Source organism: Lacerta agilis, chromosome 5 (assembly GCF_009819535.1).
Source record: "Lacerta agilis isolate rLacAgi1 chromosome 5, rLacAgi1.pri, whole genome shotgun sequence".
In the NCBI taxonomy this organism is placed as follows: domain Eukaryota; kingdom Metazoa; phylum Chordata; class Lepidosauria; order Squamata; family Lacertidae; genus Lacerta; species Lacerta agilis.
In genome coordinates this window covers 39,424,448-39,447,777 of record NC_046316.1, presented here as the reverse complement: position 1 = coordinate 39,447,777, position 23,330 = coordinate 39,424,448, and the positions used below count along the sequence as shown (strand labels likewise).

General features: G+C 40.8%; 1 protein-coding gene across 4 annotated transcripts in view; it reads left to right on the top strand.

The window, feature by feature from the left end:
* Positions 1–23,330, top strand: part of PTPRE (protein tyrosine phosphatase receptor type E) — a 99,301-nt gene that overhangs the window by 42,811 nt on the left and 33,160 nt on the right. For all 4 annotated transcript variants that reach the window (XM_033149410.1, XM_033149409.1, XM_033149408.1 and 1 more), the window contains one exon: positions 17,929–18,035. In XM_033149410.1, coding sequence (XP_033005301.1) covers positions 17,929–18,035 — 107 coding nt within the window. The remainder of the gene's footprint in view (positions 1–17,928; positions 18,036–23,330) is intronic.

Below are 23,330 nucleotides of genomic sequence, written 5' to 3'. Positions count from 1 at the left end.
GGGCAAAACTGTACACATTAGCAGCCTAGACTGCAGTGCAGTTCTCCCTCCTCCCTCTGATTTTCAAGTCACATTTGCATGCCAGAGAGGGAGTGGGGATGTCTTCACCTGATGCATATTACCTGTTTGGTTTCCCCATGCAGCAACCCCCCCATACATGCACCAACACCTATTCTTGAAGCTTTTCATCCATGCATGTGCTGTCATCTACCCATGCACAAGGGCTTTCTCAAATGTACTCACCTCAGCTTAATGAGCATGGCTTACGTTTTCAAATCGGATGGAAGCTGGTTTGGTGGGAAACACATCAAGCAGCAGTATTGCTCAAGAAACTAGAGGATAGATATGGACTGTGGCTCGCATAATGTGCGCACAGCTTCAGACACCAAGTGGTGGGGCCTCATTGATGCCAGTGTAAACGGTAATACAGTATGTATGCAGCCTTAGTCACATAATAGGTACCTGTTAGGCAGCTCTCTGTTACAGGAAACAAACACTTCTGAGGTCAATTTTTGGCATAGGCATGCAATGTCGAGCGTACTATGCAATTGTATCTTCTGCATAAAAGTGCTGCTGCAGGTGCTTCTACAAATACAGCACATCTACACAGTTCCTTTCATACCTTAACAATGGAAAGGGCAGGGCCCAACTTTTGCTACAAAGTCTTAAAACATTTTTCTCTGTGTGGTAGATTATGTGCGTGCTTCTGCTGTAGCTGAAAGGCTTCTTCTTCCTGTTGGATAGCCAAGAATAGCCTCAATAACAACAAAACAGCCACAAAAAGACTACCTCATAGATATGGATATATAGATAATCAGCTCTTCCCCTTTTATTGTCAAAAGCACAGTAATTTTCCATTGGAAGCTATCTAGACTTTTCTGTGTCACTGGCATTTTTCTGGGTGATTATGTGACCTCCTTCTCTCTTAGACAGAAACATGGATTAACAATAGACTAGTACGATTTGTGTATCCACAGGTATCCACCCAGGGTTGATTTCTCTGCAGTTACTTCAAACCCAGCTTTAGCTAATGTTTGGGTATATGCAGAGTAGCAAGCAGGCAACTGAAACAAGCAACATGTTTTTAATTGTATAAGGTTGGGGTTTTTAGTGGTCCTGTGGCAAGAAGCATTGTTCTAGCAATTGGTTCCCATGAGACACATCACCTGAGCATCCTGGGCAACCTCTTGCCCAAATTCATCCCTATCTTATTGGGGCGTCACATGTTAAGCCTTTGTATTTTTGTTGCCAGCAACTACATGCCATCTTTTTACTTGCATATGTCTAAGTTTTAAAGGGACCTCTGATTATCCCCCTTGTTCCTTGTAGCTTACAAGTGTTTGAAAACAGATAACTCAGCATTCCCAGGGTATCCTGATGTGTTGCTTGCTACATATTAGAGGTTTCCGGTTTCTCATGTTACTGTGTTTCTGTACAGAATTATATAACAGCTATATTTTGACTAATGTTTTGATCTTAAATTCCATATCAAAATAAAGCATAAAAGGAGATTTACTAAGATTAATAAGTCTTTACTAAGCCTGGATGATCACTTATGGCTAGGTCATGCAAACGTTTTTGCATGTGAGTATCTTTAGTATTATGGGTGTTTCAGATGAAATGAAATGACTAAGTTTTTCCCATGGCAAAATTTCAGACCTTTGAGTATTTTATTTATTAGAAGTGTCCGTCATATTGAAAAGGTACATCAAACTTTTAGAGTATGGATCTTAAATCTATTATATGGTGCTAATGGTCCTCCTGTGCATCTGTTCCAAAGCTAGAGCTTTGGGGCCCCAGTATGTTAGGAATCACAAATCACCTTCACGGGACACCAAGATATAAATATGCTTGTAAAATGGGTCACAGGAGTAGTGGAATAAGGACATAGGTCATCATGTTGTTGTGTGAAAGGCATTATGTCGGTGCTAGAAATAACATTTCCATTTTATACACTCCTGTGTACACCATTTCTGAAGGCAAATCCACAATAGTTGACTACATTCATGTGCTTAATGGCACTATACCTGGACTAAATAAGTAAAAAAAAATACTTTTAGCAGATGGTGTTTCTGGACGTTGGGATTTTATATATCTACAGGTATAATAGTAGAAAAACTTAATTATTTATATATCCCATGAGAAACCGATTATGTAAGTATAGGACGAATTCATTATAAAGCCAAAAGTTTTAAAGTGAAGATTATATAAAAATATAAAATACTCTTCTATGTTTAAAAGATATCTAAACCATGCTGTTAGATGTTACCTATGCTGTCCCATATAGTTGTCTTGCTAAAAACACAGATCATTAAAACGCTTAATGATCTGAGTAATTCCTCAAACTCAATTATCAAAACTGGATTGTGCAAGGAACAGCATTGTAATGTTTTGTTTAAATTATATTGATTGAATATTTGTGTAAGGCTGCAGTCCTATACCTATTTACATGGGAGTCAGCCCATTGAATTCAGTGGAACTAGCTTCTGATTATAGGATTGTGCTTCTACTCGCATGACAAGACAGCTGTGATGAGAGCAGTTTACTTTGAATGGGGAAAAGAGTGAGCAGTGCAGGGGAAGAGTACCAAGCCTTGACTCCTCATGTACAGCCACTTACAGGGAACACCGTGAGAATGCTGCTCTGTGTTTTATCCAACAACCAAATTACATTTTTGTTTTTATAAGCAGAGCATGAGAGTTCATCCAGCTTTTCTCTATCATCAAAAAAAAACTGAAAACATTCCCAGGCTAATTTGTCTCTGACCCTTTTGAGGCCATTGTTTATTTCAGCTAGGCTTGAACTTAAGTAAGCCTGTTCTCCTATTTGTTTCCTTTCTGATTCAGATCTCATGTAGACACTGTCTCAACTTTATGAGAGTCATTACTGTATTTAAATGGTCAGAATGGATAGTGGCAATCACCAGAACGCTTTAATAAAAATGATAAAAGTATACTGCACCACTAGCACATTTGGCCAAAGGCAAACTCGTTATTTCCTGTGTCTTCCATAATACACTTTCTCTGTTCTATCCCACCACACCCGGAATTGTACACAGCACCTCTTCATCTGTGGCCCTATACTTCTTTCTCACCAAATGTGAACCATTGGGCACCTGGCAGGCGACGGTTGGAGTCCAACAATGTCCGAGGGACACATGTACCCTAATTCCTGATGTAGGCAGAGCAGGCAGCTGTAAACTGGGATACTGGGAAATGAACCTTTAGGTAGTGTCTGGGAAGGGGACATAGAGGGTAGAGACATCTACACCAAGGCCGATGGGCCTCATAAACAAGATCAGTTGCCCAAGCATTTTATAACTGGGTCAGAAGGAATCAGTGGGTTGCCTGGTCCTTCATCCTGGTGTCCCACAATGCACAGAATGGGTTGTTACAAAGAGCACCGAAGCATAGGTCAGGAGTTTCCTGTTTGACTCTTTGATGAACCTGAACTTCACATGGGTTGTTCCCAAGTGATGGGCATGGACATTAAATTAAACTGCCTCGAAGACTATTGATGTTACTAGACATATTGCCATATCCAGAACAGCGTGTAGACTTGAATCTCGAGAGGGGTACATTAAATGAATATGTTCCAGAAGCCATTATTCCAAATTTAACCAACTGCTGTCTTTAGAAACCTTTTTTATTGTCTAATAATGCAGCAATTGCTAAGCACTGAAAAAAAGAATTACAAGTTGCATGCTGTTAGATGGTAGATTTATCCTTACAAATTTAACAAGTTTATTTAACATGTTGAATCGTAATGATTAAGCATCATTTATTTTGTTTAGTTAATTATTTATTTATCCCTTCTGGCTTTAATTGTACTTCAGTGATCTCTTGCTCTGAATTTTTAAAAAAGATGATCCATACCAACATAGATTAAAAAAGAAACAGCCATTGAGGATTAAATGGGAAGACAATTTATTAAATCTAAATAACATTAGGAGAAAGGCAACTAAACCACAGTACTGTACTGTATTATCTAATTCCATTCTATTGAAATGGAGGTCTCAGGATAAATTCTTTCTTTAAAAACTGAATTGATACATTAACTTTTAGTACAGTATATTTTAGTATAACTGAAATTAACCCATGGGCCTGTCCCTTAGCAGTAGCCAATTAGCCACAAGGGATAAGGAATTCTATTCAGGCAAGTGAGTGAGTTGGTGAAGGAAGGGTGGGGATACGCTGTCCCTCTTCTGTGCCCAACTTAGAAACTAAGCAGCCTGTCAGAGGAAGGAATCACCCTATTTCATGCCCTGCACAGAAATGCAGCAGGTGGTTGCTGGAAGGATGCCACTCCCTTCTTTACCATCTCCCAACAGGCTGGTGATTTTTTTTTTACTGGGCCACATTTTGCTTGGTGAGGCTCTGGGTGAGAAGGCGAGTGGAGGCTGCCCCTTGGCCACGCTGCGGTTTAAACAGCAAGCGACCACGCCCCCGGCTAACCCGATTGGTCAGACGGGGGGGGGGGGGCGTGATGCGGCCAGGAGCCCTAATGACGCGGGCAGCATTCCTCCGCCCACTCCTGAGTCCCTGTGAGGTCCCGGGTGCCCGCCAGCAATGCCACGCCCCCTGGGAAGGGGAGTCATCTAGTAATGTTGTATAACTTATTTACGAGGTTAAGCTATTCTAATGCATGTTGCAGCATGCCTCTTAAACATAATGGTTTTAAGTAGGCCAAAACAGGTGATCTGCCCACCCAAGTATGTAGAAACTATTCTGTGTACCTTCAGAAAGGCAATTTATCTTATCTTCCTTTTTCAGCCCTGTGGTGACAAACCATAATTGGTAGGCCACCACAGAGTAATGAAACCAACCATTTGCTATAGTAACTGACAGCAGTTGGTGAATAGGTTGAACTGTAGAAAAATTGGCCAATCAAAGCAACCAGGATCCCTCTACCATTACTTTGATGCAACTGGTCTCCCTGATGAAGTTCAGTAAAGTGGAGATGGGTGTAAACTTTCTTAGAAAGATATGGCTGAGGCAACTGAGAAGATCTACTGAATACCTTAAAAACCATTACCTTTCTTTCAGAAGTGTGTACTTTAAAACTTTGCTGCTCTGAGTGCAGTGTCATTTTGTTTTAAGGTTTGATTTTTGCCATCAGTATTCTACTCTTGAAGTATCTGTAACCGACCTTCAAATGTTGGATAGATAACAAATGAAACTCTCAGCTTTTTTTCTTGTGTTGGTACCCTTGTTTAAACAAAATATGGCTGAGGAGCATTTTTGCTAGGGCCTTAGTTTGTTACTCTCAGAGAATAAATCTCTTCAGCGCTAGTCACTTGAACCGTGCCAATTTAAAAATCAATCAGCAGTGGGCCTGACATCTATGTAATGAGTTGGGTTATAAAACAAGGCTCCTGGAAAGAGGAATTAAAGTCATTTTGAGTACCTCATAGTAATAAATGGTGGTGTCCATCTGCAGGTCTTCATATACTTGCTATTTTATCTGGAAATAAGAAATCAATGATGAATTGGTCTTTAAACTTGTATCAGGAGATATATTTGGGATCACTTTATTTTCAAGACCAATAACACCACACTGGTGAACATATGGAAGGTGGATTCCTGCACTCTTCTTTTACCATTTCAAAGTATAGCTGGTTAGAAAGGAAACCTGTTCAGGGAAGAGTGGGTGCCTTTTCCCCCTTCAAGAACTCCAAACTTTGTCAGAAGCCATCTTTCTGGACTGTGGAATTTGTGTTGATTATTATCAATCATGTGGACCAGCAGGTGGCGAGCACTGACTTAAGTGGCCTCCGCTTGTACTATAGCAGTCTTCCACAACATGATGTTCTCCAGATGTTTAGGACTACAAGTCCCATAAGCACAGCTGTGCTGGCTGGTGCTGATGGAAGTTGTAGTCCAAAACATCCAAAAGGCATCAGTTCAGGGAAGGATGTACTATAGGAATCACAGGGGACTTCTTAAAACTTAATACCAAATTACCATCCCAATGGGCTCTGTTTTAGAGGAAGTAGGTGCAGGAATGAAAAAGTGGAATTGCTGAGTAGAAGAGAGAATTCTGCAGAATGCACAGGGTTTTCTTGTTTCAAAAGATAGAATATCCAATATTAAATCAATATTAACCAGTATGCAGTTTCTGAAGTAGCACAAATCCATTCCTTCTCTGCAGATTTCTTCTGTGTGTTGGATTTCTGTGTGTTGGATTCTTCTGTCCATGTATTGGATTTGCCTAAACCACAAAAGCCCTCTCCGTGTATTCAGAAGACCACATATGGGCATAAAGTATGCAGGGTGTGTGTGTATATGCATGTGTCAATCCTGCCTCCCACGTTGATGGGCATTTCAGAGTAGGAGTGGCATTTTAAGAGCTTTTGGATTAATGCACTGAGAAGCCTGTTTTTATCAAGAAGTCTGTTTACCTTATTTGGTAGGTGGCATTCCAGCCAGCCCCTGTGGAAACCTGGCCGAGGGTTGGAGACAGGCGCCTTCCCTGTGCTAATGGCGCTGGGTGGTGCCCTACTCAAGGGGCGGGCCTCACTGTCCAATCAGCACTGATTGAGGTGTGTCTGTGGGGAATTTAAACTCTAGTGCGACAGGGAGGCTGTCCTCTCACACCCTTCGCCAGATCTCCCACTCTCCTCACCCTCTGTCCAATGCCTGGACATGGGCTAAGGTCATACCACTACCCCAATGGGGACCCCTCGGGATGCCCCTATTTGATGTAAATCAGGGATGTCCAACTTCCAAGAGACTGCGATCTATTCACAGAAAAAAAGAACGACAGAGGGTTAAGGTCAAAGTTGTTGAGCTTTTTTTAGGGAGAAGAGAGAAAAGATCGCTATGAAAACAGCAATTGACCTGAACCTCCCTGGGATTGACCAGTCCTGATCGACCGGTTGGCCATCCCTGATGTAAATTATAGGGCTCCCCCTATTGGTGGTTTACCCTTATCTGCACTCCCGCAACAAGATGGGCGGGAGTCGAGATATAGTCCAGCTTCATCAAGTACTGAACCCAGACCCCTCACATCTGTAACCAATAAACTTGTGGTCTATTTGAGCCCATAAACCAAAATCTGCTTGTTTGTGTGCTTTATATAGCCAAACGGTTCGTGATTTGTGTGTGTGTGCTGTTGACAGAACACTGGTTACTTCTCACAGAGAAGTTTTGCAGTGTGGAAACTAAATGTTGGACGACCTTTGATCTGATGCAGTTTGGCTCTTATGTTCTTAGCACTTGTAGAAATGTAAAGGTAAAGGGACCCCTGACCATTAGGTCTAGTCACGCAACTCTGGGGTTGCGGCGCTCATCTTGCTTTATTGGCCAAGAAAGCCGGTGTACAACTTGCGGGTCATGTGGCCAGCATGACAAAGCCCCTTCTGGCGAACCAGAGCAACACATGGAAATGCCGTTTACCTTCCCGCTGGAGCAGTACTTATTTATCTACTTGCACTTTGACATGCTTTCGAACTGCAGGGACCAAAAACTTGAGCTCACCCCGTCGTGGGGATTTGAACCGCCAACCTTCTGATCGGCAAGCCCTAGGCTCTGTGGTTTAACCCACAGCGCCACCTGCCTGCGTTATTAAAAGCTGCACCAGCTTCCACGTATTTTCTGTAGCAAATCCAGGGTCCCAGTAAAGCCCAGGACCGTATGAGAACTGGCAGAAACGAAGAGCCTCTAGAAAGCCCTAATTGTAAAGTAGAATTTCTGGATGTAATCAGAACAGTAACAGGATGTAACCTTTTCCCATAATGTTACAGAGCTCACTCCCTGGGGATATGCACACTTGCACATCTTTTCCCAAGAAAACCCTATGAAGTATATTTGTTTAATCTGGCCTTTGAGGATTAGGGAGAGAACATACTGCGGTTTCCTGCTCTTGCATTTAGTTCTTGTAGGTTTGGGGATTCAGGTGTCTCTCAAAAGAATAATTTTTAGTTATGTTAATACTGTTTAAAAGTTTGTTACCCAGTTTTGTGTTTTGAGCTACAACAAGATGTAAGTGTGGATAAGCATTGACAATAATTGTTTTCATATAGCCTGAGAAAGTGAGACATTATATAATCAATAGTAACATTGTTTTGTCATGGTGAATAAAGCATTGGATGCTATCGGAGAATTCAATTTAATTAGGCATACAATTAAATCTCTCTAATCCAATCTCAGAAAGCCAAATGTCAGCAGCATTTTTCAGAACCACAGGGATCTGCTAGAGGCTGCCTAGCATCTTCAGATAAAACCTAATTTGAAAGTCTTGATGGGAGAGTATCACTGCAAGTACACAGCTTGTGAAAGGCTGGTGTGCAGTTAGTTTTCTATCTTAAAAAAAATCTAGAAAGAAGCGCTGTGTTCTGAATGTTAAGGTTGAAGTGTGCCTGTTTAAATAAAAGGGGGAGAAAAACTTTAGGTGCTTTCCCCTATTGTCATCGGATGCATTTTCTTTGCAGATTATTATTTGACAAACACTATTTTTTTTATAAAAATAGCAAAGCTCCATTTTAGCAGGCTGTAATGCAAACGGTGGGGGTGGGAGGATGGACCAAGATTGCTCAGTCCCTCAGGAAGTTGCTGACTGGAAATCCTCCTTGAAGTTCCCAAAGGAAATGCTAATTCTTAAGTTATTCAGCCTTTATTAGCCTGAGGAATAGAAACCTTCTCTAATTCAGTGGTGGGAAACTTTTTTCCCCTGCTGAGAACCACATTCCATCAAGTGTAATCTGTCATGAGTGGGTGGGGGCAGAAACAAACCAAAGGCTCTTTCTCTCACCACCCTTCTAAATCCTGTGTTGAGCTAGATGAATATGTATGCACACCTCTGCATGTACACACACATGGACATGCTACTTCATCCTCTACCCCTCGTAGCTCAGCACCACCTAGTCATTCATTCATTCATTCATCCATCCATCATTCATTCCCTCTCTCTCTCTCTCTCTCTCTCTGTGTGTGTGTGTGTGTGTGTGTGAGAGAGAGAGAGAGAGACACTCACTCACTCTGAACAAAACGTTGCTTCTCCGCCATTTCTTCATTCCACACTTTTCTCTCTCTGCACTTATATGGCTTTCTCCCTCCAACATATATCAGATAGGGCCCAGTAATTCTCCTGTATGCTCTTTCCCTCCCTGAGATATGGGGCTCCTGCAATTTTTACCCTCATGGGGGGTACGGGAGGGATTAAGAGGTCTCCCTCACAAGCCCTGTAGATAATTTCATCTGCACGAGGCTCTTAATATCAGGGTCATGGGTTTGAGCCCCATGTTAGGCAAAAGATTCCTGCGTTGCAGGGGTTGAACCAGACTACCCTTGTGGTTGTTCCCCAACCCTACAATTCTATGATTCTATAAGCCACTCCCACTTGCTTCCTTATTCTGGAACCTGGTTCATGTCGTTTTGCAGAGAATGTATTTTCTTCTTCTTTGGGTGCCAAGTGGTTATGATGAATAAACTTACATTTGTTGTCTATACTACTCTGCCCCTGGGTTCCAACCTTCTGTTTCTGCTTAAAATACTTGCTTGTGCTACAGCTTGAACTGTAGTATCTATTTATCAGTAGTGAGTTATCCCTCAAGCGCCTAGAAGGCTAAGGGAAAACCTATTTAGGGCAGTACAATAATGAAGAATAACATCCGTTTTATGAGTATGCATAATTTTTTATTTTAATTGGGAACCATCTGATAGTACAAATAGAGAAGGTTAGTAATTAACACGCTGCCTGACCCTAGAGTCTCTCATCAATATTTGCTTTAACCTTCCATAAACTGGATGGCCTTAAGTCTTCATAAATTGTACGGAGAGATAACACTTACATGTTGGGTTCCCATATGTCTGGAATTTCACAGACATATCCGGAATACTGCAGTCGGAAGCAGTGTCCAGGCAGAAATTGCTTTTAAGAATGTCCAGGAAAATCCAGACCTATGGCAACCCATGTTGGCAATTTTCCTTTAAAATAGCTGAAAAACTAAAGAACTTTTTTTAAATTTTTTTTTGCAAGTTTGCAAAAAAGAAAAAAAGCTCAACAACTCTTCACTGTTTGAAATCTGGCAACCTTACATGTAGGAAACAGAGGTGCACACAGTCTAGAGTTATGTGCATTAAAAAATAGGCTGCAATTCAGAAACCTCAAAACTTTTCAACTGGTCTAAATTATTGCCAGAGGTGATGCAGTTACATATGAAGACTGACTGATGATTCTACTACTCTGATTAACATATGCATTCTTCTTCATCATACTATTTCATGAGTCTGCAATTATAAAAGGAACTCAATTCATAGCATTACATCATATCATATCGCAGCCAACCCCAATTCCTTAATATAAGCCTGTACATTACAGTAGGGGTTCACTACGATACTTAAGAAATCAGTATATCATTTACATTTATCCCAGTTTTCCATCTTTTTTATTGTCCTGTTGATAAGCTAGTTGTAATTATATCAGATTATGGTTGATTACTGCAGCTGCATCTTTTTGCTGTCATTAGAAGGAATTTACTGCAGCCGTTCTTTGACTTGATGGATTGAAACTTCAGTTCTTTCTTTCATGTAGGCTCGGGGCAGTGGTTTTCAAGACCTCCACAATCATAGAGCCAGTGCCATCATGATTTCCTACACCCTTGAACAGCAGGCACACACCTTCCCATCTTATAACAAAAAACAGTCTACTCATAGAATTGTAGAGTTGTAAGGTACACCAAGAGTAATCTAATCCAACCTCCTACAATGGAGGAATCACAACGAAAGCATCCCTGGCAGATGACTATCCAGCCTTTGCTTAAAAACCTCCAATGGAGGAGAGTACTCATGAGGTCATCTGTGATCCATCTTTTTAACACACTGATTTTCATGACAGCATATACTGTATTTTTCCATGTATAAGACTATATTCCCCCCCCCCAAAAAAAATTAAGTTTAAAAATGGGGGTTGTTGCAATTATTTATTTCTTAATTTTGGGCTCAAAAAATAGGGGTCGTCTTATACATGGGGGCGTCTTATACATGGAAAAATACGGTAACTAGATAAGGTTGAAGGCTCGTTGAGAAAAACTGTACAATGTAAACTGGACTTTGAATACATATTGTTGAATAACGCAGTATCTATAACTAGACAACAATGTAATAATCATCAAGAAGTTTAATGTGTTAATTAACTTTCCAGTGCCAGGGTATCCATTTGTGTTTCTTGTGAATGGGTCCCTGCTTCACTTCAGATATTAATACAAGAATCACAGCAATTATCACCAATCTGGTAAATGTAAAATGTTAAAAGTGCACCTATTGAACATATATTTAAGCTCTAATTGTCACCAACTGTGAATTTTTATTTTTATTTTGCATCTCACTGCCATTCAAATCTCACCATACAATTGTTTCATGTCGTGCAATCTGACAAAGTGAACAGAGTCCATGAAAGCTCATGCTTATAAATGTAATAGTCTTTAAGGGACCACAAAATTATTTTTGCTGCAAGCTACTCATCTGGAAGCTCTCTCCCAGTAACAATTGTGTATAACTATTCAGTATTTCAGAGCTAGGGTGTCCTTGTTCTTTTTGGACCGCAGTTAGCACTATTCAAGCACTGCATATTTTTTGTCTCAGTTGGGAGATTTGTGAAGAAATCATGGGCAGCACGCAACAAACTCATTCCATCAGCACAACGATTGATACTCAGTTTACGGAACTTCTCCCTCCCCTCATGTTTGGAGGTTCCTACAATCTTCCAGAGCAGGTTTGGGAGAGGGTGTAGAAGGGGGGGGGGAGAGGCAAAGAGAAATTTTGTTGTGCAAACATAACCCTTTACGCTGATGGAAAGAGTTGGCTAAATTGTGTCCTGTTTGAAACGTTAGGTGCCTTCTGGGGGAAAAGGAGCTATTTCATCTTCTAACATCTTAAATGATTTCTGTTGACATTTTGTGCAGGTCATTTTGGCTCAATATTTTTCATAACAGTAAAACACCAGAACATCCCTGCTGGATCAGGTGATGGCCCATCTAGTCCAGCATCCTGTTCTCATGGTGGCCAACCAGATGCCTATGAGATGTGTGAAAGAAGGACTAGAACATAACAGCATCCTCCCCTCCTGTGGTTTCCTAGAACTGGTATTCAGAAGCATATTGCCTTTAGTAGCCATTGATAGCATTTGTCCTGCATGAGTTTTTCTAAATCTATTTTAAAACTATCAAAGCTGGTGGCCATCCTGCGGAAGCAAATTCCACCGTTTAGCTATATTCTATGCAGAGAAGTACATAAGAAAGCTTTAAAGATGCTTCCATTATCATAACAATGAAACTTAGATTATACAGTCCTAGAAACAAACACTAAAACAGCAACCCAAGTGGTTTCTAAAGATACAAAACAATTACGTGCTATAAATGCAACAGCAGCTGCACTAAACTTGGAACAGTAAATTCCTCGTAGGTCTTGGTGAACAAGTGTTCTGTAACCTGATGTGGACGCCCAATAGCATAGGAGCAATTTGCACCTCTAGAAGAAGGGAATTTGGAGTCGGGTGCCACTACAAAGAAGACTGTATTCCATGTCTCCCCACAACAAGCCAAACCTTGTTCCATCAACTTGGATCCAAAGTTGCTTAGGTCTTTATGTATCAGCATATGCCAGTGCTATATGTCCTACAAAACTAATTTTTTATGACTGCACATACCTCGTAGCCATGCTCAGCAGCAGCTGATGTTTCTGGACCATCTTGAAATGTATCTAGAGCTTATTGCAGTAGTCTGGACATGAGGTGAGAGGGTGGATCACAGCAGCAATGCTATCGCAGTATAGGAACAGGCATAACTGATGAATCAGCCACAGCGAGAGATAGGCAACCCTTGCTACTGATGTCAGGACTCGTTGACAATGCTGGATCTAGGAGTACCCTAAGTGTCAAGGACTCCATCTAGAACAGACTATTGAACCACCTCCCAGGCATGAGAACCACCAACCAACAGTACTTCTATGTTCTCAGGATTCAGCTTCAGTTCATTGGCTGTCATCCAGGCACCAGTTCAGCACAGCTTCATCTAGTTCACATGACATGGAGAAACAGGGCTGGGTATCACCTGCATTAAACTAACCATAGTTTGTGCTAACCACAGGACAGCACAGTTAGCAAAAGCTTCTGAACTACTACTCCTAACCTCAAATGATGAGGGAAAGGGAGTTGGAGCATGTGAGCTGTGTTTATGTAACACTAAGCCATGTTTCAGCATTATGCTTGAATGAAGGCATTATTTGTTTATCATTTGCCTTCCCATTTAGAAAACTTCTGTGCTTCCATTCGGAACAAAGTAAAAACTAAAACCTTAGGATTGTCCCACTTGCATTAACCTCCCACCCAAGCTTTGTGATCAGTTTCACACTAGCTTTGTTTCAGTGACTTTGCATTCTCAGGTGGCCCCAGACCATTCGCTGGGTCAGCAATTTTAAGACATAAACAGCTGCAGTAGAAGCACCACTAATAATTGTAGACTATAAACACAGAAAAACAGCAGAAGCATTAAGAGCGATAGAATAATAAAGGCTTGGTCTGGTACCTAAAATATTTGGTGTCAGTGTAGCTCCCATTGCAGTGCAGAAGTAGCATCTGGAGCTGAGCCTTGTCCCAAGATCTTAATCAAAGGTGAATCTCAGTGGTTTACCTTCACATGAAGGGATTGCAGGAGTTTTAATCCTTTCAAGTATGCATTTCAATCAACCACTTTGCACTGAACTTGGTTTTTGTGTGTGCAAAATTATTAAATGGGTAGGGAGCCTCAGGCGGTCTTCCAGGTCTCTCTGTCTGTCCCTTGGGACTCTTCCCAGCCTACACTCCTCACTTGACCTGTTTCACTTCATCCTTCAGTATTTTTTTGCCTGGCAGTGAGCTCAGATGATGACTCTTGCTTGCTGAGATGAAGATTGAGAAAGGTGTGTGTGTGTGAGTGTGTAGAAGCTAGCCAACTGTCCAAGGAAAAACTTGCACTCATTGTTCCATCCACTTCTGGCCCTTCCCAACACTGGCATGTGGCCCTTGGAATGTGGGCCTCGAGTTGTAAAGGGATCCCCACTGCTGCTGTAAAACAGTGTTTTTCAACCTTTTTTGGGCAAAGGCACACTTGTTTCATGAAAAAAATCACGAGGCACACCACCATTAGAAAATGTTAAAAAAATTAACTCTGTGCCTATATTGACTATATATAAAGTAATTCTCTTGAATTTTTGAATTTTTCCCATGGCACACCAGGCAACATCTCGCGGCACACTAGTGTGCCGCGGAACAGTGGTTGAAAAACACTGCTGTAAAAGGTCATGATAGTTCTCTGTAACAAAAGAAGTGCTCGTATGCATACTCCATCTAGGCATGCTGTATGTATTTAACAATTGTCACACTTGTCTGTGTTAGAAATATTCAGTTTGTTTCTTCACCTTTTCCACACACTGCTACATTTATTTATTTATTTATTTATTTATTTATTTTTTAAGTTATGGGGATGTGATACGGATAGAGTTTCTTATGTTTCAGAAAGTGCAGAAAAACCAGAAAGCTGGCATTGAACGTGGCTCAGGTCTCTTGCTATATAGCCCCATCTGCTGCACAAAAATATAGTGGCACCTGAGAAATGCTATCCAAGCCCAGGAACGGGCATACCGTAATTTTACCATTAAAACATGTTTTACATCCTTCTTTAAGCTCATGCTATTCCTTTCATTATTATTATTTTTTCAGAAATATTGTATAGTGTTTTTGCAGCTAAGTAATGAGAATTCTACAAATAAACCTACAAAAAATTGCCAAACCTCTAGTTTCAAGCTGGCTATATTTTTCCCCCTGATGGATGTAATTGTCCGCCACATGGTTTCAAAAGCTGTGATTTATCTGTGTGTCATTGGAATAGTCAGCTTGGGCATTGGATGATGTAGAACCAACAGGAGGAAGCAGCTTTTGATACATGTGATTAATAAAAATGCTGAATAATCAATAGTAAGCTTAAGATGCTGCCTATAAAAGGGGTTGTAATGGGAGACACAGAGGAGGGCAGTTTAGCAATGGTGCAGTGTTCAAGCCATTTACAACTTTGGGAATAATTTTTAGCTGTGCTTTGTTTATTGCTTGTGTCTTTTTAGCTGTGCCTTGTTTATTGCTTGTGTCTTCGAAAGATTAAAAAATAAGCAAAAATCATAAAACTACTTCCTTGCTCTAGAATTTTAATATATACTCCCCCCCCAATAGCATCTAATCATATATTTAGAATAGTTGACAGAAGTATCCGTGTGAATTTAGAGTTGAATTCGAGCTTTTCCTGTTTCTTATTTGTGAATAAAAAGTGGCCTACATATTCTCTTGAAGCATCTTCTGAGCATAATTTAGAGCAGTGTTTTTCAACCTTTTTTGGGCAAAGGCACACTTGTTTCATGAAAAAAATCACGAGGCACACCACCATTAGAAAATGTTAAAAATTTTAACTCTGTGCCTATATTGACTATATATAAAGTAATTCTCTTGAATAGGAATCAAATAAACACAATTTTTCCCACGGCACACCAGGCAACATCTTGCGGCACACTAGTGTGCCGCGGAACAGTGGTTGAAAAACACTGATTTAGAGATAAGGCTGAGTTATTATGAGGTTAGGGGTGGCTATCATAATTGGTAAATTGTTGTCAAACTTACTGGGACTTCGCAATGTCATTTTAAAGATGTATGTATTGATGAAATCCAAGGTATGTCTACTCAGAAGCTGCAGCTCTATTGCTGAAGAGGAATATTGCGGACGGGTGTAAGAATTGCCTCTTTGCTCCTCTCCAATCCCCATTAGGATGTTATGCCTGTCACTATTTTGAATTTCCTGGTAGTACTCATTCTCACTACTACTAAACTGATGCAAAAATTATCTATTATTCATTCCTGTCAACTATACAGTGATACCATCTGGAAGATCGGTCTGTGTCAATAGAACTGTATTTGGTGTGCTGAATTTTGTGTGTTCAGTTCTTCGTTTGTAATAATGTGTCTTTAAAAAGACCAGCTAGGAATCCAGTCAGTTCTTGGATTGTATTTCATTCTTCAGTTACTGATATTGTCAGTGACTACTGAAACGAATATAGGCTGCCTGAGGCTAAAAAAAAAAAGGTTTTGTATAGTGCTTTAGGAAAGACCGGTGATAGAATTGATACTACTGAATTGCGGTCCTTGACCCTTCGCTATCCATTCATGCCATTCAGAAAGTTGTTTCCTGACTTTGTCATCTCATATTAGAACCAGTAATTTGTGATAAATTATATTTTAAAGCCCTGTGTACTTTTAAAGGTTCTCGCCTGCACAAGTTCTGTTATGCTACTGTCAGGATTTCTCTGCATGCTGGTATATTTACATGGTATAATGAGGGAGGGGCAGATGACAACTAGTTTTGCCTGGTTCATAATGTAATCCTATGTACCTTTACTGAGAAGCAAAATAATTTTTTTTTAAATATAATGGGTTCAGTCCAGTGTATACGTTGGGGCACTCTGTGAACTCATTACAGAGAAAGAGAAGCATCCCGAGTGTATTCTTATTTTAGTTAGTTGTTCAGGGCTTTGTATATTGGTACACGAACCTTCTGCAGTAACATATAGGCAGCTGGTGTATATGTTTTAGCCAAGGTGTGACATCCCACCTTCGGAAGCATCCCGAGTGTATTCTTATTTTAGTTAGTTGTTCAGGGCTTTGTATATTGGTACACGAACCTTCTGCAGTAACATATAGGCAGCTGGTGTATATGTTTTAGCCAAGGTGTGACATCCCACTGTCTCGCACTGCCTCCCACCACCATTAGTCTAGCTGCTGCATCACTTGGTGCTCCAGGACAATGCCCAAGGCAGTTCTGCATAGCACATCTCCCAAATTACTGTCAAGCCCTTCCTATAGGTCAGCCTTGCATTATTTGATTGAGCAGGAAGAAGAGGGACAGATGAGGATATGGGAGGAATGTGGAGAGCTCCCATGGTGTGCCTGTGAGCATGGAGGAAGGCCCCCCCCCCGGTGGACTGAATCGAGCCTGCTGCGTGTGGGTTTTTAAGAGGCAAAATAGACCTGCAGTCTGTATTATAATATCTAGTCATGTCCTTTGCAAGGGTATGATTATGAGTTATACTTAAATTATTTTATGTATTAGTGGAGCTGGTGTTGTAGAAGCTTCAAGTGTACCAGTTCCGACTGCATGTTTTCAATGCTCACTTGTGGGAAAAACAACAACAATCCAGCAACTCAGCATATAAGAAACTAAGTTGTCAGCAAGAAAAGTAGACTGGAACAGCAGCAGATTGTTACAAAATGATCATCACGCAACCTAGGAATTTGCTCCATTTTCTGCATATGTTGTTTAGTTTTATACTCGCTAGAATTTGTGTCAGATTTCTTCTTCAACAGCTTGTAATCTCAGCCAGCTTTTGGATGAGCAAACAAGCAGCGACAGAGGAAATGTGAGTGACTCGCATTTCCTCTTTTTGTACTTCCATGTAATATGCAACATGAGAACTTGTGCACCTTTCCCCTAGTGAGATACCGAAGGCCAAATGTTGAGGAAGAGGCAGAAACCCCCACTTTGCATATCCCATATGAAAAGAGGAAGGGCGAGTGGGGCATGTCCTCTGTTGCAGTTTCCATGTAATGCCTGGAGCTGGGTTTTTTTTTTGTTTTTTTGTTCTTTAGTAGCAAGTTTTTATCCTTGGTGTTTTTTCAAATCCCTTAATTTTCCAACCTTGGAAGATTTGTGGTATAGAATAAGACTTTGGGCACAAGGGTGGTAGTTTCACAAATACTTGTAAGACTTTGGACACAACAGATTAATAATATTCCCTTACAAAAGCCATTCTTTTTTCCCCTTAAAAAAATAACATTCAAACCTCCTTTGTGATAATATGAACATGACTTGAGTATGTTAGCATGGGTTTTATATTTTTCTCTGTGTTTGCTTAACAGGTCCATGATGGAATACTCCTGTTCAGTCTTGCTAATTTCCATTAGTTTTCTGCACGGCGAAGCATTGCGTGGCAATGGGACTGCATCACTTAATGATACAACAACAAGTAAGAAACACTGAATTTTGGGGGTCAGTCTGGGTCAGTACCTTGTTCATGTAAATCTTCATTCCTTTGGTTTCAGTTGGTGTTTCATGCTTCCTGCTTTCACATTTATAGCACCATGTCACATATCTTATGAAATCAATGTGGGATCAGGCTTGGATTCTTCTCAGCTCATATATGCTGAATGTTATCTGTAATATGTGCGAGTAATTGACTGGACTATTTCCCATTGACAAATATTTTGTTACATTGCTCTACTTTGGGAGCTTCGCTGAGGCTTTTCTACGATTTTAGATAAGAAGCTACAAACCTCCAGTAGTTGTCATTAAGGGCTGCCAGTAGTTCTTTGGTAACTGTAAAGAACAGGGATTGAGCTGCTTTTACTGCTGCCACAAAAGCCTTGATGGTTTTAAAGCTTTCCAGTTAACTTCATTAATACATAAAGCAGTAGCAGTTGACTTGAAACTGACTGCTGTTCCTCTTACTGAGTTCCCTTGCATCTAAATAATCTTACTCCAAATGCAGGTTTATTTCTTGGTTCAGGAACCTCTGCTTATCTAAATCATCAGTCATCCATATTTTCATGTCTGCAACATGGGACTTATTTTTAACTTTTTATTGTCTATATCCATTTCTTTCTATATATATTTTTCCTTTTTCCTTTTTCCTGGTGGTCTGACTTGTATAAAGAAGCTACCCTCTAAACCCGTGGTTCCCAATGTGGGGCACACGCCCCAGGGGGTGCAATTTGATTTTTAAGGGGGACAATCCGAGAATGAGTTATTAACAGTGAATAGCCTTTCAGGCTTCCTCCACGTGAATAGGAGTTGACTTTTTGGAATAATAAGAATTATGTGTCACGGGGGGTGGGTCAACTGACCCATCGGTTAAGATCTTGAAATTTGCGGATGATACGACAGTCATTGGGCTTATCCGGGAGGATGATGAATCTGCATATAGGTGGGAATTAGACCATCTTGTTTTGTGGTGCAGCAGGAATATCTTGGTGCTAAATGCCCAAAAGACAGTGGAAATGATAATCGATTTTAGGAAGCACCCTCCCATCTCGCTGCCACTTTCCATTCTTGGTAACATGGTTGTAGTGGTAGAGTCCTTTAAGTTCCTGGGCTCTATAATTTCTCAAAACTTAAATTGGTCAGACAACATCAATATTATTATTAAAAAGGTCCACCAGAGATTGTATTTCTTGCGACAACTAAGAAAATTTAATTTGCCCCAGGAATTGTTGATCCAATTTTACAGAGGTACCATTGAAACTGTTCTCTGTAATTCTATTACTGTCTGGTATGGCACAGCCTCTAAGCTGGATAAGAAGAGGCTCCAACTAGCAATAAGAATTGCAGAGAGGGTAATTGGTGTTAGTTTGTCTCCAATAGAGACACTTTATGCTGCTCGAGCCAGGAAGAGAGCAGAGAGAATTGTCGCAGACCCTTCGTATCCTGGTCATTACCCTTTTGATTTACTTCCATCCGGACGTTGTTACAGGACTCTATACACAAAAACATTTAGGCACAGGAATAGTTTTTCCCTTGTGCCATCAAACTGTTGAACTTGTAGTTGTTGACGCGCAGCGGGAATTATTTAAGCAGAGTTTTCACTGAAACAAATAAAAACTTTTATTAAGTTTAAAATAAACTTCTTAAAAATAGATCACATATAGAATACAGGCTCTTCTCTATACCGGCACACACTCTGAAACTCACACAGCACTGAAAGACAGTTATAGACTAGAATGGCAGTTATGGCAGTTAGACTTTAACAGCTGTTCCTTGCTCTCATGCGTCTTTGTCACGTGACAGTTGTGTGCAGAAGGGAGGTCAGTTGGTGGTATGGGGTTCCTTTGTTGTGCTGTTGTAGCGTGAGGGGAGTTGTGTTTGTATGAGGTACATTTTCTTTACACTGCAATGTAGTCGAAGCAAAATTCAAAATATGATTGATACTTGGCCAATAAAAATGATTCCTATTCCTCTAAATTTCTTCCAATCCTTTAGGGAAAGTCTGGTTCTGCTGGTTTTGAATTTTTTCTGTTAGTCTCACAGCTCGGCATAGTCCATTAATTTCATTTGCCACTCTTCTTTTGTTGACGTTTCCTTTTGTTTCCATCATTGGGCTAATAATATTCTGGCTGCAGTGGTTGCATATAAAAACAATTTTTTATCGTTCTTATGAATTTCTGTACCTACCATACCAAGTGAAAGAGCTTCAGGGTTGGTTTTTTTTTAGAAATGTATTTTTCAGCATTTTTAAAATTTCATTATAAATCTTTTCCCAGAAGTCTTTTACTTTTTTACATTCCCACCACATATGGTAAAATGTGCCTTCTTTTTCTTTACATTTCCAACATCTGTTGTTTGTTTTGTACATCTTGGATAGTTTTACCAGTGTTATATACCATCTGTACATCATTTTCATTATATTTTCTACATCTTTCTTTAATAAAGCACTAGAACTGATCACTCTGGGGTTTTGGAAATCCTCCTGTTGTATCCCTGCACCCAACCGTTCCCACAAGTTCTCCTTTGGGCCTGCAGTTCAGAACAACCTACCCTTGGTTTTGTTTTTAAACTTTGTTATCTGTTGCCAAAGTTGCCATCAGACCTGGATGCATAATGCTCAGTTTCCCAGAAGAATGCATCCGTTTCCCTTTCTGACCAATCTGGCTTATTTATAGCTATGGAAGTGGATTGTAGTTTCAGGATGAGAAAGAATTATAACAAACAAACTGGAAAATTGCTGTCATATACTGATGAAGACGCTAAAGCATGATAATGCCACTGGTTGGGTGATTCATTGAGTTTATACAGTCTATCCTCTTTCACCAAAGTGTAGAAGCTGCTTCCACATGGTGCATTCTCTTGATAGAGAAGAGTAGATGTGATGATGTGGGCTAGGCCAGTAGCATAGACCTGAACCACCCAGTTGATACAGGTTACAGATGAGTTACCCTGGGTAAAATCTTAACAGGGTTGTCCACAGAGGCCCTGTGAAATAAAATTAATTATTGACTACAATTAAACAGAATTTGGACACTGATAGATTTTGCTAGATTGCATCCTTTCCTGCTTACCCCATACACTTAAATAGCTCAGTTGGTAGAGGGTTGTGAGTTTGAGTTCTACATTGGGCAAAATATTCCTGCATTGCAGGGGGTTGGACTAAATGGCCTTCGTGGTCCCTTCCAACTACAGTTCTATGATTATTCTAATTGTAATGTTTTGTGAATAATATATACAGTAGCAAAAGTATTTCAAATTTATTCATGCAAACAAGAAGTTTGTAGCTGCTATCCTTACAAAATGTTGAAAAAAATATCCCCTAGGAAGATTTTTTTTGGGGGGGAGGGGAGGGGAGGAACATCCAGAAAGCCCTGAAAGAACAGCTATGGGAAGGGGAACCTGTGGCCCTCCAGACATTGCTGAATAGCACCTCCCACTATCCCTGTCCACAGACCATGCTGACTAGGACTGATAGAAGTGAGGAGTCAGCAACACCACAAAATTCTCTCCTCTGGAACAAGTGGCCTGCCAATAGAAAGTTGATGTGGGGTTCTCACCTCGGGATATATTGCTTTTCAACATACCAGTGCCGAGTGGGACTCTGGGGAAAGGGAAGCGAATTGTGCTTGACCAGTGGGGGATCCCACCCCCCCCCCGAAAAAGCAATGAGCAACTTGGCCTGCTTAACCCCCAGTCATATTACATATTCATTCTCTCTCTATCACTCTCCTCTGCCCCCCCTTCCTCCTTCTGTGTGTGTTCTCAGGCAGTTATCTTAGCAGGTAAAGCCTCTTGGGCTTACTGATAGGAAGGTTGGCAGTTCGAATCCCTGTGACGGGGTGAGCTCCTGTTGCTCTGTCTCAGCTTCTGCCAGCCTAGAAGTTTGAAGGCATACCAGTGCGAGTAGATAAATAGGTACCACTGCGGTGGGAAGGTAAATGCTGTTTCTGTGCATTCTGACTCTCATAACAAACCTCTGTGCACCAGTATTGGTTTAGTCATGCTGGCCACATGACCCTAGAAAGCTGTCTGTGGACCAGTGCCAGCTGCCACCGCAACCCAAAGTCGCCTTTGACTGCACTTAACCATCCAGGGGTCCTTTACCTTTACCTAACTCTCTTATCAGCAGCAATAATGTGGCACATTTCCTTCTCCTGTTTCTTCTCTCCCTAAGTTCCTTTACCTCCATGTCCCCTTTGGGACCCTTGCATGCTGAGTATTGTTGAATGCAATTCTTAATGAGTTACTTGAAGCATTTTCTTGCTCAGCAAGTATGCTGATTGCTGTAGGGACTTTGGACAAAAGCCACATAAATGCCCAGGGGATGCAGGTATGTCACCTGTTCTATAGTAGCTTAAATAAACAGTGTAGCAGCTATTCTAACAGAGGATGCTCATACACCATACATTTAAAGCACATAACTTCCCTCACAGAATCCAGGGAATTGTAGTTTGCTAAAGGTGCTGGGAACTGTAGCTCTGTGAATGGTGAACTATGGTTTCCAAAGATTCCTTAGGGGGAAGTCATGTTGTCTAAATGTGCTTCAAATGCTTGTTGCGCATGCAGCCAAGGTGAGGCACGTGTAAGTTGTTTTTGGCGATACATTGGTTGTGTGTGGGATGGCGGGGTGTTAAACAAAAATAGCTTACCTTATTTGCAAAAGCAGCAAACAGTAGAAAGTACAAATTATTAGTATTAAGAGACACACAGGCCACAAACATGTATAATAGTGTCATGGAGGAAAATAAATATTGCTGGAGGTGGGGAGATACAATAGAGGTTTCTAAAAATAAGAGCATCAATATAGAACTTCCCCCTTTCCTCATAATGCCACAAATGGGTGGCTTCGCCTTCATGCCTTGTTTGTCAGTTTCCAGAGGCATATGACTGTCTGTTGTTGAAACAGGAACTAGAAAGAAGAGCTTAGCCTAATCCACCCAGGCAGTTATCAGCTTTGATGAATGCTACCTTATTGCCACAAAGCCTGCTCAGAAGTGGGGGAATGTATTTGCTTTAATGTAGTAGATTTTGAACATATTCCTTCTTGCAAAATTTCACATCCTGGGTTAGAGAGTACCTGCTGGAATTTACCCCCTGTTTGAAGCAATAAGAACCAAGCACCTAAGACCATCCTGTGCAGAACCTGGAAAACAGCAAAGTCATGCCTTGGAAACTGCCGTGCTTACTGCCAGTTTCCCCCACCCTCTCACCCTCATTTGACAACCCTCAGGATTTTTGCTGTAGGGCCTGAAAGCAGAAATCCTATGGCACAGCAACACTA